At 41.5% G+C, this 15570-nt stretch overlaps 1 protein-coding gene across 1 annotated transcript in view; it reads right to left on the bottom strand.

Moving 5' to 3' along the window:
• LOC138764064 (vitellogenin-like) overlaps window positions 1–15570 on the bottom strand; it is a 140970-nt gene that overhangs the window by 66582 nt on the left and 58818 nt on the right. Inside the window, exon 13 of the mRNA XM_069939371.1 lies at window positions 14787–14884. Coding sequence (XP_069795472.1) covers window positions 14787–14884 — 98 coding nt within the window. The remainder of the gene's footprint in view (window positions 1–14786; window positions 14885–15570) is intronic.

Raw genomic sequence — 15570 nt, 5'->3', positions numbered from 1 at the left:
AAACAACCAACTGAAAAACCTCACAAAGATAAGCGTATACAGAGCCTTTGTCATACCCACACTCCTGTTCGGCTCCGAATCATGGGTCCTCTACCGGCATCACCTACAGCTCTTAGAACGCTTCCACCAGCGTTGTCTCCGCTCCATCCTCAACATTCATTGGAGCGCCTTCATCCCTAATGTCGAAGTACTCGAGATGGCAGAGGCCGACAGCATCGAGTCCACGCTGCTGAAGATCCAGCTGCGCTGGATGGGTCACGTCTCCAGAATGGAGGACCATCGCCTTCCCAAGATCATGTTATATGGCGAGCTCTCCACTGGCCACCGTGACAGAGGTGCACCAAAGAAGAGGTACAAGGACTGCCTAAAGAAATCTCTTGGTGCCTGCCACATTGACCACCGCCAGTGGGCTGATATCGCCTCAAACCGTGCATCTTGGCGCCTCACAGTTCGGCGGGTAGCAACCTCCTTTGAAGAAGACCGCAGAGCCCACCTCACTGACAAAAGACAAAGGAGGAAAAACCCAACACCCAACCCCAACCAACCAATTTTCCCCTGCAACCGCTGCAACCGTGTCTGCCTGTCCCGCATCGGACTTGTCAGCCACAAACGAGCCTGCAGCTGACGTGGACATTTACCCCCTCCATAAATCTTCGTCCGCGAAGCCAAGCCAAAGAAAAAAAGAACAATGGGGCCACCTGAACTCACTTCTGGGTGAGATCCCTTTTGCTGTAACTCGAGGAGCTACAACTCTGGCTATTGCCCAGGAACAACTGACCACTTACTATGCGGCACCACCAAAAATAGTAAAACTAGATCAAACTGAATTTATTAAGAGAAGATGAACAATGGACAATGTCTGTAAGTTCATTAACTTAATCCATGCAGTACAAGGAAATAAGACGCCAACAGTGGCTGTTGCTTTAGACGCAGAGAAAGCCTTTGACAGGGTAGAATGGAATTATTTATTCAAAGTATTACAGAGGTTCAACCTACCAGAGAAATATATTAATTAGATTAAAGCATTATATAAGGGTCCAATGGCAAAGATGACAGTAAATGGATATACATCGAACCAATTTAAATTAAGCAGGTCAACTAGGCAGGGATGCCCACCATCTCCCTCACTGTTTGCTTTAGCAATAGAAGCATTGGCAGAACTGATAAGAACAGAAAATAAAATAAAAGGGATAAAAAAAAGGAGAAGGAATATAAAATCAGTTTATTTGCAGATGACATCATAGTATACTTAACAGAACCAGAATTATCAATAAAATAATTATGTAAGAAATTGAAGGAATATGGAGAAGTATCGGGGTACAAGATCAACGCAAATAAAAGTGAAGTGATGCCAATGAATAATGCGGATTTCACAAAGTTTGAAAAAGAATCACCATTTAAATGGCAAACACAAGCAATCCGATACCTAAATATTAGACTAGATAATAATCTAGGCCATCTATACAAATTAAATTATCAGCCATTAATGAAGAAATTACAAGATGACTTAGAACATTGGAAAGATTTACCACTAACACTGATAGGAAGGGTAAATTGCATTAAAATGAATGTCTTCCCAAGGATACAATATCTATTTCATCGTTACCACTTCACTTAACAGAGAAATTCTTCAATGAACTAAAGAGAATAATAAGGAAATTCTTATGGAAAGGCAGGAAATGGAGGATAGCGCTAGATAAATTAACAGAATGGTACAAACAAGGTGGTTTGCAGCTACCAAATTTTAAGAATTATTATAGAGCAGCACAATTAAGACACCTATCAGATTTTTATCAAACAAGGGAAAAACCAGATTGGACCAGATTAGAGCTAGATAAAATAGGGAAGAAGGTACCTGAACATATACTATATAAGTGGGATGAAAAACTGGTGCAACATGAGAATTCACCAGTACTGCACCATCTGCTCAACATTTGGAAGAAGATTCACGTAGAAAGAAATAAAATAAATTATCAACTACCAAAATTATTATTGACGCAAAATCAACGAATCCCTTTCACAATAGATAAGTTTTCCTTTAGAGAATGGGAGAGAAAAGGGATCAAAAGAATAGAAAATTGTTTTTTGGGAAATAATTTATTATCTTTTGAGGAAATGAAGTACAAATATGGTATAACTCATGGTACAATGTATGCATACCACCAACTGAAAACCTATTTGAAGGACCAATTGGGAAGCAGGCTGAGGTTACCAGAAGGAAGCAGCTTTGAATATGTGATTCCAGACACAATGACAAATAAAAGATTTATAACAAACATGTACATCAAACTGCAAGAGAAAGAGAACAATGAAATAAGCTGTAAACCCAAACAAAAGTGGGAACAAGATCTAAACATAAAGATAAAGAATGAAATATGGGAAAAGTTATGCTCCAGAACTAGGAGAAATACAATAAACACGAGGTTACGCATGATACAATATAATTGGTTACACAGGCTATATACCACGCCCCACAAGTTAAATAAATGGGACCCAACAGTATCAGATAGATGTTTTCGCTGTAAGAAGGAAACAGGAACAACAGTACATGCAATTTGGGCATGTGAGAAAGTGGAAAAGTTTGGGGAAGATCTAAATAAGGAATTAAATAAAATCACAAAAAGCAACAAACCAAAAAATCCAGAGATCTTTCTTCTAAGTAATATAAAAAGTAAAGAACTAGGACTCGATTTGGATGGAGCACAAAAAAGATTTATTATGATAGCCTTAGCGGTAGCCAAAAAATGTATTATATCAACCTGGAAATCAGAAGAGAGCCTGAGAATACAGCAATGGTACATAGAAATGAATAAATGTATTCCATTGGGAAAAATAACATATGATTTAAAAAATAACATCACAGTATTCCAACAAATTTGGGAACCGTGCATGGAACACAACAGAAAGGACCTACCGCGGACCTCCACCCCCTAAAATGACAGAATGATAAGAAGATGAAATGAACTGACCCAGTGTGTAAAAGTAGATGACACAATTTTCTTGTTTATTTTCATTGTGTGATGACATTGTTTAATGGGTTTATTGTATTGTATATGTTGAATGTTTAGTGGGTGGGGAGGGGGGTGGGAAGGAGGGAGGGAAGGGAGGGGGGAAAGGGGAGAAAATGACACTCTATATATTCAAGAGGGAAATGTTTGTGTGTATATTGATTAATATGGTTCATAGTGTTCAAGGCATTCTCAGGAGGGAGGGTGAGCAGCCAGATGCCATGGTTCATATAGTGACTAACAACGTTGGTAGGATGGGTGAGGAGGTCCTGAAAGGAGTGTTCAGGGAGTTAGGCTCTAGGTTGAAGGACAGGACTTCCAGGGTAGTGATTTCAGGATTACTACCTATGTCATCTGTTAGTTCATTTAGAAATGAGGATAATGGCTAGAGGCATGGTATAGGTAGGAGTAGTGCAGGTTCCTGGTTATTGGGCTCTCTTCCAGGGAAGTTGGGACCGGTTCAGACAGGATAGTTTGCATCTGAACTGGAGGTGGTCAAATATCCTTGAGGGTAGGTTTGCTAGTACTGTTCCAGTGGTTTAAACTAGATTTGAGGGGGAGGGAAACCAGAATGTTAGAGCAGATTGTGAGGTGTAAGGTAAAAACATCATGAGATGGGACCGGAGAAGGAGTCACCCAGTACTAAGGAGTAGCAGAATGCAGATGTGACCTTGTACACTCAAGATAAGCTTTGCACTAACAAGAATGATGTGCAGCAGGCTAACAGAGAAGGATAGCAACAGTTTATTCATTGGACAATGTCATGGTATGATAATTTACTAAGTACGTATCCTGAGGTATAAAAAAAACACCACTTGCTGATAACGGCAGAATGCGCCTTCTCCAACTAACACTGTTAGTTGCAAGTGTTACAATCCAGTAATAAAGAACAAAGAACCTTGATTTCGACTCAGTCTGGTGTCTGACTCACTCATTCATGAACAAAGCAGACCTAACAGAGGTGGAGAAGGATAAAGGTCATGTGAGGACTGCATGTATAGACAGAAATCAAAGGTTTGTTCATGATAGAAATGTTCTCAGGTGTAATTATTTCAATGCAAGGAATATTGTTGGAAAGGCAGATGAGCTTAGGGCATGGATTGGCGCGTGGGATTACAACATTATTGCTATTAGTGAGACTCGGTTGCAGGAGGGGCCTGACAGGTAGCTCAATGTTCTGGGGTTCCATTGTTTCAGATGTGATAGATGGGGAGGGATAAAAGGGGGAGGAGTGGCATTGCTAGTCAGGGAAAATACCACAGCTGTGCTTAGACAAGACAGTGCAGTTTGTCTACCGAGGCCTCATGGTTGGAGTTGAAGAATGGAAAAGGTGTGACCACACTAATAAGATTGTATTAGAAACCACCCAATAATCAGAGAGAATGGAGGAACAAATTTGTAGAGAGATAGACAATAGACAATAGACGATAGGAGCTGGAGTAGGCCATTTGGCCCGTCGATAGCAGACCGACGTAAGAAGCAGAATGTTGTGATAATCAGAGCTTTCAATTTTCCACATATTGACTGGGACTCCCATTCTGTGAAAGGGCCTGAATGGCTTGGAGTTTGTGAAATGTGTTCAGGAAAGTTTTCTAAATCAATATATACCAACAAGAGGATGCAATACTTGATCTCCCAATAGGGAAGCAGACAGGGCAGGTAACAGAAGTCTGTGTAGGCAATCATTTTGGGTCCAGGAACAATAATGTCATTAGTTTCAAGATGATTATGAATAAGGAAGGATTATGTCTGGTCCTCGAGTTGAGATTTTAAATTGGAGAAAGGCCAATTTTGTGGAAATGAGAAAGGATCTAGGAAGAGTGGATTGGGTAAGTTGTTTTTTGGCAAGGACGTGTTCCGTCAGAGGATGGCCTTCAAAGGTGAAAATCTGAGAGTGCAAAGTTTGCATATTCCTGTCAGAATTAAAGGCAAGGTTAACAGGCAGAGGGATCCTTTTGTTTCAAGGGATATTAGCAAATGGGTTAAAGAACAAGAGAGGTGTATAGCAGGTACAGGCAACAAGGAGCAAATGAGGTACTGTTCTTTGGCTTGGCTTCGCGGACAAAGATTTATGGAGGGGGTAAAAAGTCCACGTCAGCTGCAGGCTCGTTTGTGGCTGACAAGTCCGATGCGGGACAGGCAGACACGATTGCAGCGGTTGCAGGGGAAAATTGGTTGGTTGGGGTTGGGTGTTGGGTTTTTCCTCCTTTGCCTTTTGTCAGTGAGGTGGGCTCTGCGGTCTTCTTCAAAGGAGGTTGCTGCCCGCCAAACTGTGAGGCGCCAAGATGCACGGTTTGAGGCGTTATCAGCCCACTGGCGGTGGTCAATGTGGCAGGCACCAAGAGATTTCTTTAGGCAGTCCTTGTACCTTTTCTTTGGTGCACCTCTGTCACGGTGGCCAGTGGAGAGCTCGCCATATAACACGATCTTGGGAAGGCGATGGTCCTCCATTCTGGAGACGTGACCCACCCAGCGCAGCTGGATCTTCAGCAGCGTGGACTCGATGCTGTCGACCTCTGCCATCTCAAGTACTTCGACGTTAGGGATGTAAGCGCTCCAATGGATGTTGAGGATGGAGCGGAGACAACGCTGGTGGAAGCGTTCTAGAAGCCGTAGGTGGTGCCGGTAGAGGACCCATGATTCGGAGCCGAACAGGAGTGTGGGTATGACAACGGCTCTGTATACGCTTATCTTTGTGAGGTTTTTCAGTTGGTTGTTTTTCCAGACTCTTTTGTGTAGTCTTCCAAAGGCGCTATTTGCCTTGGCGAGTCTGTTGTCTATCTCATTGTCGATCCTTGCATCTGATGAAATGGTGCAGCCGAGATAGGTAAACTGGTTGACCGTTTTGAGTTTTGTGTGCCCGATGGAGATGTGGGGGGGCTGGTAGTCATGGTGGGGAGCTGGCTGATGGAGGACCTCAGTTTTCCTCAGGCTGACTTCCATGAGGTACTAGACGAGTATAAAAAGTGTAAGAAAATACTTCAGGAAATCAGGAAGGCAAAAAGAAGACATGATGTTGCTTTGGCAGGTAATGTGAAGGTAACCCTGAAGGGTTAAGAGTAAAAGGATAGTAAGGGACAAAATTAATCAGGGTGGTCGTCTACGTGTGGGGCCTCATGAGATGGGAAGATCGTAAACAGTTTTTTGCATCAGTATTTAATTAGAAAACTTGTCATGGTGTACAGGGAAGGAAGGGAAACAAGCAGTAGTGCCATGGAACATATAGAGATTAAAGAGGAGGAAGTGCTTTCTGTCTGACACCGAAAAAGATTGATAAATCCCTTGGGCCTGACACGATAATCCTTTGGACCTTGAGGGAGACAGTGTAGAAACTGCAGGGCCCTGGGAGAAATATTTAAAACATCCTTATCCATGGGTGAAGTGCCAGAGAATTGGAGGGTAGCTCATGTTGTTCCATTCTTTAAAAAATGCTCCAAAAATAAACCAGAAAAATACAGGTGGTGAGCCTGACGTCAGTACAGGTACACAATCTTTTATCCGGACATCTAAAGTCCGGAAAGCTCTAAAAACCGGCAAGTGGGAAGAGAGACGGCAGCGCGAGTTGGGCAGGTGAGGGGGAGAGACTGGCAGCGTGAGTTGGGCGGGCGAGGCGGAGAGACCGGTAGCGCGAGTCGGGTGGGCGAGGGGGGAGGAGCGTGACTGGAAGGGGGTGGGGGTGGATGCAGCAGCACAATTTGGGTGGGCTTAAATCTGGCTTTCCGAAATTCGGAACACACTGTTCTCCAAGGGTTCCGGATAAAGGATTGTGTACTTGTAATAGGTAAATTATTGGAGGGCGTTCAAAGAGATTGGATATATGTGTTTGGACACCCAAGGGTCGGTCATATATTAATGAAACTTATAAAGGTTTTGAGTAGGTTACCAAGATGAAGGAAAGGTTGTGGATGTTGTCTACATGGACTTTAGTAAGGCCTTCAACAAGGTCCCACATGGGAGGTTAGTTCAGAAGGTTCAGACACTAGGTATCCTTGGAGAGGTTGTAAACTGGATTCTAAATTGGCTGAACGGGAGAAGACAGAGAGTGGTGGTGGATGATTATTTCTCAGACTGGAGGCCTGTGCCTCAGGGATCGGTGCTGGGACCATTGTTGTTTGTTCTCTATATCAGTAATCTGGATGATAATGTAATAAATTTGATCAGCAAGTTTGCAGAGGACACTACGATTGGAGATGTTGTAGACTGCGAGGAAGGCTTTCAAAGCTTGTAGAGGGATCTGGAAAAATGGGCCAGAAAATGGCAGATGGGAATTTAATGCAGACAAGTGTGAGGTGTTGCATTTTGGAAGGACAAACCAATGTAGGACATACATTGTAAATGGTCGGGCACTGAGGAGTGCGGAGAAACAAAGGGATATGGGAATTCAGATGCATAATCCCCTGAAAGTGGCATTACAAGGAGACAGGGTTGTAAAGAGAGCTTTTGGCATCTTGGCCTTCATAAATCAAAGTATTGAGTACATGAGTTGGGATGTTATGCTGATGTTATATAAGATATTGGTGAGGCCAAATTTGGAATATTGTGTGCAGTTCTGGTCACCAAACTACAGGAAGGACATCAGTAAGATTGAAAGAGTGCGGAGATTTACTAGGATGTTTTAAGTTCTTCAGGAGTTGAGTTCCAGGGAAAGATTAAACAGGTTAGGACTTTATTCCTTAGAACATAGAAGAATAAGGGGAGATTTGACAGAGGTTTACAAAATTAGGAGATGTTTAGACAGAGTAAATGCGAGTAGGTTCGTTCCACTTAGATATTTAGGAGAGATAACTACAAGAGGAAATGGGTTTTGGGTAAAAGTGGAAAGGTTTTGGGGGAATATTAGGGGGTGTAGAACAAGTTACCATCTGACGTGGTCAATGTGAGCTCACTCTTAAGTTTTAAAAATAAATCAGATAGATACATGGATGGGAGAAGTCTGGAGGGTTATGCAATGGGTGCAGGTTAGTGGGACTGGCAGTATGATGTTTTCAGCACAGACTAGAAGGGCTGAAAGGCCTGATTCCTGTGTTGTAGTGTTCTATGGTTCTATGGTCAGCAGTGTAGAATTTGGTTTGGAGATACTTGTAGTCCCAGCCAGATGGAAAACTAGGTTCGATGAGATTTAAATTTAATTTAAAAAAATGTAAAGGTACAGCATGGTAACAGGTCATTTTTGGTCCATGAGTCAGTACCACCCTACTTACACCCAATTAAACCATGGTCTTGAACGGTGGGAGGAAACCCTGGGGAAAACCTTTGCAGACATGGGGAGAGTGTACAAACTCCTTACAGAGATTTAAACCCTGGTCTCGTTTGCTGGCGTTAACTGCTAGGCCAACCGTATTGCCTATGTGGATGGCTAGGAAATTCCAGCAATTATTGTGAAAGGTCAAAGTCAGTGTTGACATTCAAAATTATTGTAAGAGAACATAAATAATGTCACATGACCAATGACTAATTCTATAATTTAAAAAAAAATGGTGGCACTGCCAGAGCTGTTGCAATGGATGCACTCCCATGGAGAGCGAGGAGTGGAGACACAGTGCTCCTCCGCATAATTCTATTGCCCAGTCCAACGACTGTCAACTCCGTAGAGGCTTGAAACAGTTTTGAAATCCTGCGACTCCAGGATCAGGGCCAAAGATGGGTATGACCAGCAGCAGCCTCGAGGGGCTGGGAAAGCAGAGGTCTGGGTGCAGGGTGCCAGAAAATGTGGAGGAGGGGAAGCACTCCCTCTTTAGAGGAGACAACCTGTGGGATGGTGACCACGGCAAGGATTTTTTGCAGTTGAAGAACGCACAGGCTTTTGGGGACTCAAGGTGAGGAAACCATACAGGCTGAGGGCTACTGTTGACTGCAGTCAAAGGACTCACACCAGGCTGCAGACGGTTGGAGACTGGCTTTTGGCCGGCTGAAGGGGTACCAGGTGTTGGGATGCGAGAGGGTACCGAGGGCGCTGAAGGTTTCCGGATCATATTGGAGGTTTGGATCATATTGGAGGTTTGGATCTTGCACTCAGGTTGATTGCAGTCTGCATGGCTGAGGCAGCTGCGGAAATGCTGGAGGCGAATCCATGAATACTCAATGACTTGGGGCTGGGGGAATCTCTCTTTCTTTCACTGTTTGGGCAATTTCTGCTGATGACAAATCTTTGTCTGTCTTACAAGGTCATTTTGTGCAATATTACTCCTGTTTATTACACCACAATAAAGAAATCTTGAATAATTTCTTGACCCCTTGCCCTGAAGGTTTCATATTTACTGAACACAGTTTCATGATTTTCAGTTTTGATTTGGATTTCAAGGCTACTAGACTTGAGCTCTTTAACACTGAACAGCTGCTTTATTGCCACATACATGTTCTGTCTCTGGAAGCCAACTTGTTTGTTCACACAGTACAGATGAAAAGCCATGTCTGTTAGTCCTTTTACACAGCAAGCCAACTTCCCGAAGCAAACGAGCTGGGGTGTGTGGCATAGCACCGTCGACGCCTCGCGTGAAGTTGAGATGTGTTGAGAAAAGAATCCAATTCGGGGAGTCTTGATACAATCACAAGTAGATTTTATTAACACACAACAATTATAAAAGAGTGTGGGAAAATGTTATGGGAATAAAACACACAAGAGCACAATTTATATAAGAGCGTGGGAACATGTTAAACCATAGAGTAATTATGTACTGTTTAACATGTTCCCACGCTCCTTTATAAATTGTGTATGTGTATGTTTTATTCCTGTTAATGTTTTCTAATGCTCCTTTATAAATTGTGTGTGTTTTATTCCCATTAACATTTTCCAATGCTCCTTTATAAATTGTGTGTGTTTTATTCCCATTAACATTTTCCAATGCACCTTTATAAATTGTGTGTGTTTTATTCCCATTAACATTTTCCAATGCTCCTTTATAAATTGTGTGTGTTTTATTCCCATTAACATTTTCCAATGCTCCTTTATAAATTGTGTGTGTTTTATTCCCATTAACATTTTCCAATGCTCCTTTATAAATTGTGTGTGTTTTATTCCCATTAACATTTTCCAATGCACCTTTATAAATTGTGTGTGTTTTATTCCCATTAACATTTTCCAATGCTCCTTTATAAATTGTGTGTGTTTTATTCCCATTAACATTTTCCAATGCTACTTTATAAATTGTGTGTGTTTTATTCCCATTAACATTTTCCAATGCTACTTTATAAATTGTGTGTGTTTTATTCCCATTAACATTTTCCAATGCACCTTTATAAATTGTGTGTGTTTTATTCCCATTAACATTTTCCAATGCTCCTTTATAAATTGTGTGTGTTTTATTCCCATTAACATTTTCCAATGCACCTTTATAAATTGTGTGTGTTTTATTCCCATTAACATTTTCCAATGCTCCTTTATAAATTGTGTGTGTTTTATTCCCATTAACATTTTCCAATGCACCTTTATAAATTGTGCGGGTTTTATTCCTGTTAACGTTTAGCCACGATCTTCAACAATTTTTTGTGTTAATAAAATCTATGTCTGATGGCAAACCCTTGAGTCCAGATCCACGGACATTCACACACTATATGCCTAGCAGAGTCCGCTGCACTACTTGGTGTGCAACTCTGACTATGAAGTTTTTCTGGACTCAACATCACGACATCATCTTTCCTTGCTGTTTCGACCCAACAACATGGGTCGCCCATTTTAGACTGGTCCCGCATCAATACGCTCCACCTCTGATGCTACCTACCTCGATGGATGGAAGTCAGATAAGTTTACACCCCTCCAATCCACCTTCAATGCATTCACACAGCCCTCAAAAGGCGGATAATACCCGGCTTTTAAGCACTGTGTGAAAGGGATAAAGTACAATTATGTAACAACATCTTATTCCAGCAAAAGGGGATGATATAAAGGACAAAGGGTTTGTGTGGAGCGGCATAGTTAGCCTAGTGATTAGCTGTTATAGCGCCAGTAATTGGGACTGGGGTTCGAATTCCATGAGGTCTGTAAGAAGTTTGTACATTTTACCCGTGTCTGCATGAGTTTTCCCCAGGGGCTCCAGTTTCCATCCACCCTTCAAAATGTACTGGGGGTTGTGAGTAAGTGGGGCGGTGCAGAATCATGAGCCGATAGGGCCTTATACCGCACTGCATGTCTAAATGTAACATTTAAAGAACATGAAAATAAGCAACTTTAGGACACTAATGACATGGATCAGTTTATTGATGGTTGTTAATGTCTTCTGATATAATATCTAACAAATATAATGCTCCTAAATCACTTTTTTTTAAAGATATTTCCAAGTTAGAAGTTTTTTGAATTTTACCAAACTTTCCTATATCAGATCAACCTGATTTGGTTGATGCTCTTTTTCATTTTAATCCTTCCCACAAGGGTTTAAATCAGTAATATTTCCAATAATGTATTAAAATTGCAATCAATCTCCAGTGATGAAATTTGGGAAAAGATTTTTGGAATGGTTAATTCCTCTTCATTATGTACCCGATATGCATTGATTCAGTTTAAAGCGGTTCATCGGGTTCATAGGTCAAAAGATAAAATGGCCAGTATCTTTCCTAATGTTAGTTCTATGTACGATAGATGTAAATCACAAGTGGCCACACAAACACACATGTTTGTGGTCTTGCTCTGTATTGGCGAAGTACTGGACTTGGACTTTCAAGACTTTGTCAATTACACTGGCTATTAGATTGCAACCTAATCCATTGACTTTTATTTTTGGAATTATAGTTCCAGAGAAGGGTTGATTTCCTACCTTTGTTGATCGGGTTGTAGGCTTCATACACTGTTGGCCAGAAGAGCCATTTTATTTCAATGGAAAGATCCCAATTCACCTCCTTTGATGCAATGGCTCTCTCAAGTTATGTCATGTTTAAGTTTAGAAAAAAAATTAGAAGTTTCACTTTCAATACCTCCGTTAAGTTTGAAGAGACTTGGCATCCTTTAATAAACTGTTTTAATAGTATTTTTACTTCACATCCAGACTGTTCTGGACTTTGTTCTTTTTATTGGCAAAGACCAGATAAATAGTTTGTAGTGAACTCTCAGTTTACCCTGCCCAGCCCTTTTTTTTTCTATTCTTTGCTTATTTTAGTAGATTAGATGGGGTTCTAACAACAATTTTCCCTCTTTTTTGAATATTCTAAATTGAGGAGAAAGGGACAATATTGTTCAATATGTTATGTAGTATTAGGTATTGCAATATATTGATGTTTCTGTGTTTATATTTGATTCTGGATTCTATTCTCCTCACGTACTGTTTACATATAACATGTTTAATAAAAAGATTGGAAAAGAAAGAAAGGACAGGGAAGGTGGAGCCAATATCTCACACTGCCGGTACATATTCATATTGTTAATAGAAACTCATCTGGCACCCTTTCAATGTGGAATGCCAACCGGTAGGAGGCAGTTGTGAATGAACCAGATTTGTTAAAATACCGGAAATGTAGGTTGATTGTCACGATTCATCTTATTCCTTTGATTTTACCATGCTGTTTAGAACCCCAAATGGGGAGTGGCCATGCCTAGATATCATGTAGACCTTTCACTGCATCTCAGGACATCCAACCATCAACTAAAGTAGCTATCCTCCCTCTTCCAACACAAGAACAAGTCCACCTCAGGTCCCTCTTAAATCTGCTTAGGAAAGGCTGCCAACACACCCCAGGCACACTCTCTCCTCTCCCTTTCCTCCTCCCATCGGGGAGGGAGAAGGGTCAAGAATATGAAAGTGACCACCAACAGGCTTAAAGGCAGCTTCTTCCCTGCATCACTGAATGAACAGTGTTCTTATGCTGCCTTTGCTTGGTGCTGAATGACCTTCCTTTTCATTGCAATCCTAAATTGTGGAGTACACCCGACTGTATGAATGTTAGAGATAACCCCTCTCAGGTATTTTGTGACCGATAAACTTGAAGATTTAAACCTAAATCTCTCCCTTCTCATCTTAAATCAATGCCCGCTAGCGTTAGAATGATTAACACTGGGATTAAATGCTCAGCTGGTCCCGCAGCATCCATAGAAAGTATTACCGACGTTTCAGGCCTGTGCCCTTCTTCAAGGTATAAGCAAAAAGCAGGCAGGTGCCTGAATAAAGACTGAGAGTGAAAGGGGAAGAACGGGAGGGGAAAGTGTCCCCTGATGTCTCCCCTAAACTTTCCTCCCTTCACTTTGTACAGATTCCCCCTGGTGTTTGCTACTCCTGCCACAGGAAACAGATGCTGGCCGTCTACCTCATTTATGCCACCCATGATCTTGTCACCCTCTCTTATCTTTTAATAGATAACCCACAGTTTTCATCCAAATGCTACCACAGAATTCTGCAGCATAGAGGAAATAAGGAACATACAGTGGTAACCTCTGTTGCCACAGGGACGGAGTTTGTACCCATCAAACTTGTGGAGATTAATTGCCAGTAACTGCTACCTTACAATAAGATGCAACAGGGGTATGGGTGGGGAAGCAGCTCTGCTCCAAGCCCTGTGTTTGATCTCGACCAGGAGCTTGGGAAAGCAAGAGCCTAACATTAACTTGGCGAGAATACAGAAGGGGTGACTCTCGAAAAGAGTCTTTACCTTTACTAGTACAATATTAAATGTATTAGTAAGGCTTTATCTGTAAACTTGGGGGAGGGGGTTATTATTCACCTTTCGTGTGGCTCCGTAGATGGGGAGGAACCTGCAGATGCAGAGATGCTTAAATGTTTACGAAGAATGTGATTGAAAATGAAGTAAAATGCTTTAAGATTTATATATTATTGTAAGTGAAGTTTGCTCAGTGTATTTTGTTTATTCTGAATGCAGGCGTTTGGGTTGGACATTGAAAGAGATCCTTAGTTTACTTTTGAGTTTATTTTCTTTTTAGTGTTTTCTTTGAACGGTGTTGCCATTGTGATTTTTTTTCATGACTGGTCTTGATAGGGGTCATGTGCCCCATATGAGTGGGATCGAGATAAGTTTTTGGAATGTATTCACTGTGGTGGGTGGGGGGAGGGTTGGGTTTGGGAAAAATATGGAATTTAGGTTATACATATGTACATGAATAGCTCTGTTTATTGTAAGTCTGTGAAAATTAAAATAAAATATTCAAAAAATGCAGAGAGTCTCAAGCAACCAGAAAATACACTTATCCAGCTTCTACCAATCCCCGTAGGTGCCAGATACCAGGGGCTTTACTGTAGTTGAGGCAGTACTATTGCAACATTGGATGCATACATAGATGGAATAGGTTTAGAGGGAAATAGGCTAAGCACAGACAGAACGTATGGGTGGGAAATTTTACGCTGAAGGGCCATTTTCCATGGTGTATGACTATGAATCTCCCTTTTCCATCCTTTCCCAATGTAGTCATGTGAATCCAACCTACCAAAGTGGTTAACTCTTGAAATCTAGTCATGGACAGTTGGGAAAGGATAAATAATGTTGAACTTTCCAGCGATATCCACATAAGGGATATCACATTCATTTATTTTAAAAGCAGAGATAATTTTACAAGGATAGAAAGGCATGCTTCAATATATCTCCTTTGAAGACCGTAGGATTGCTCCAGAAACAATGAAGCATTCTTTTTTCCATGACTTGTCATTAGGGTAATGCAGGCAACTAATCTGGCCACTGTATACAGAGATCAAAGCGGTTTGTGCACCGGTTTGGGAGAATAAATATCGACCATGTTCCCTGTAGAAAATTATTCCCTCGTTTGGCAAATAATTCAGAGGAAGGAACATCTCCTTCAAGGTTATTGCAGAACAAAAAGACCACCACATGATTCTCGCTACCACTTACCTGTAAACTGCCCAAAATGAAAACCTTTGCTGTACCCGTAACTGAGTTTGTCGCACTTTTGGCTCATTCGTTTGACAGCGATGTTGCAAATTGCAGCACTGCAAAAATCAATGATGAGAAGTATTTAATTTAGCTGCAGGTTAGAGAGGAGCAGAGTCATGGTGTAACATCACTCAGAAACAGGGCTTTTGTGGAATTGTAAAAAATTCAGTCTATTGGAGAAGAACTGAGCACCCAGAATCCTACTTCCCATTTTGTTGAGATTTAAAAAAAATCTGATTGTAAGGTCATTAAAGTGGCTCCAAAATCCAACATGCCATCATTCTCTGTCTTAAAAAACAATCTCAGATTTCCCCTGACGCATCCCCTAAGTTAAGCTGTCTGTTTTTTCAGCTTCCACTGAGGAAGTGGTATCAACTCTGCCCAGCCCCCCCCCCCCACTGTTCCACTGTTCCACTGTTCAATATGAACCTCCATCTCAGATCCTCCTCCCATAGACTTTATGCCTTGAGATCTATCTTTAAATACATTCAGCGATTTCTCTGTCAGCTGAGGTTCTGAAATATAGTTTCAAGGAGTCTTGAAGTTGTACAGTGGATAAACCTTTGGCCCACCTGGTCCATGCCAACCATATTGTTTTCCTGAGTTGGCCTGCATTTGATGTTTATCTCTCAAAACCTTTCTAATCCATAATCCTGTCTCCATCTCTACCAATTCCTTTGGCCAGCTTACTCCATATTACCACCATTCTCTGTGTGAAAAAATCACCCTTCAGGTCCCCTTT

This window comes from Narcine bancroftii, chromosome 5, assembly GCF_036971445.1.
Source record: "Narcine bancroftii isolate sNarBan1 chromosome 5, sNarBan1.hap1, whole genome shotgun sequence".
NCBI lineage: Eukaryota > Metazoa > Chordata > Chondrichthyes > Torpediniformes > Narcinidae > Narcine > Narcine bancroftii.
The sequence above is the reverse complement of the archived record's forward strand: the minus strand, read 5'-3'. Positions and strand labels throughout refer to the sequence as shown.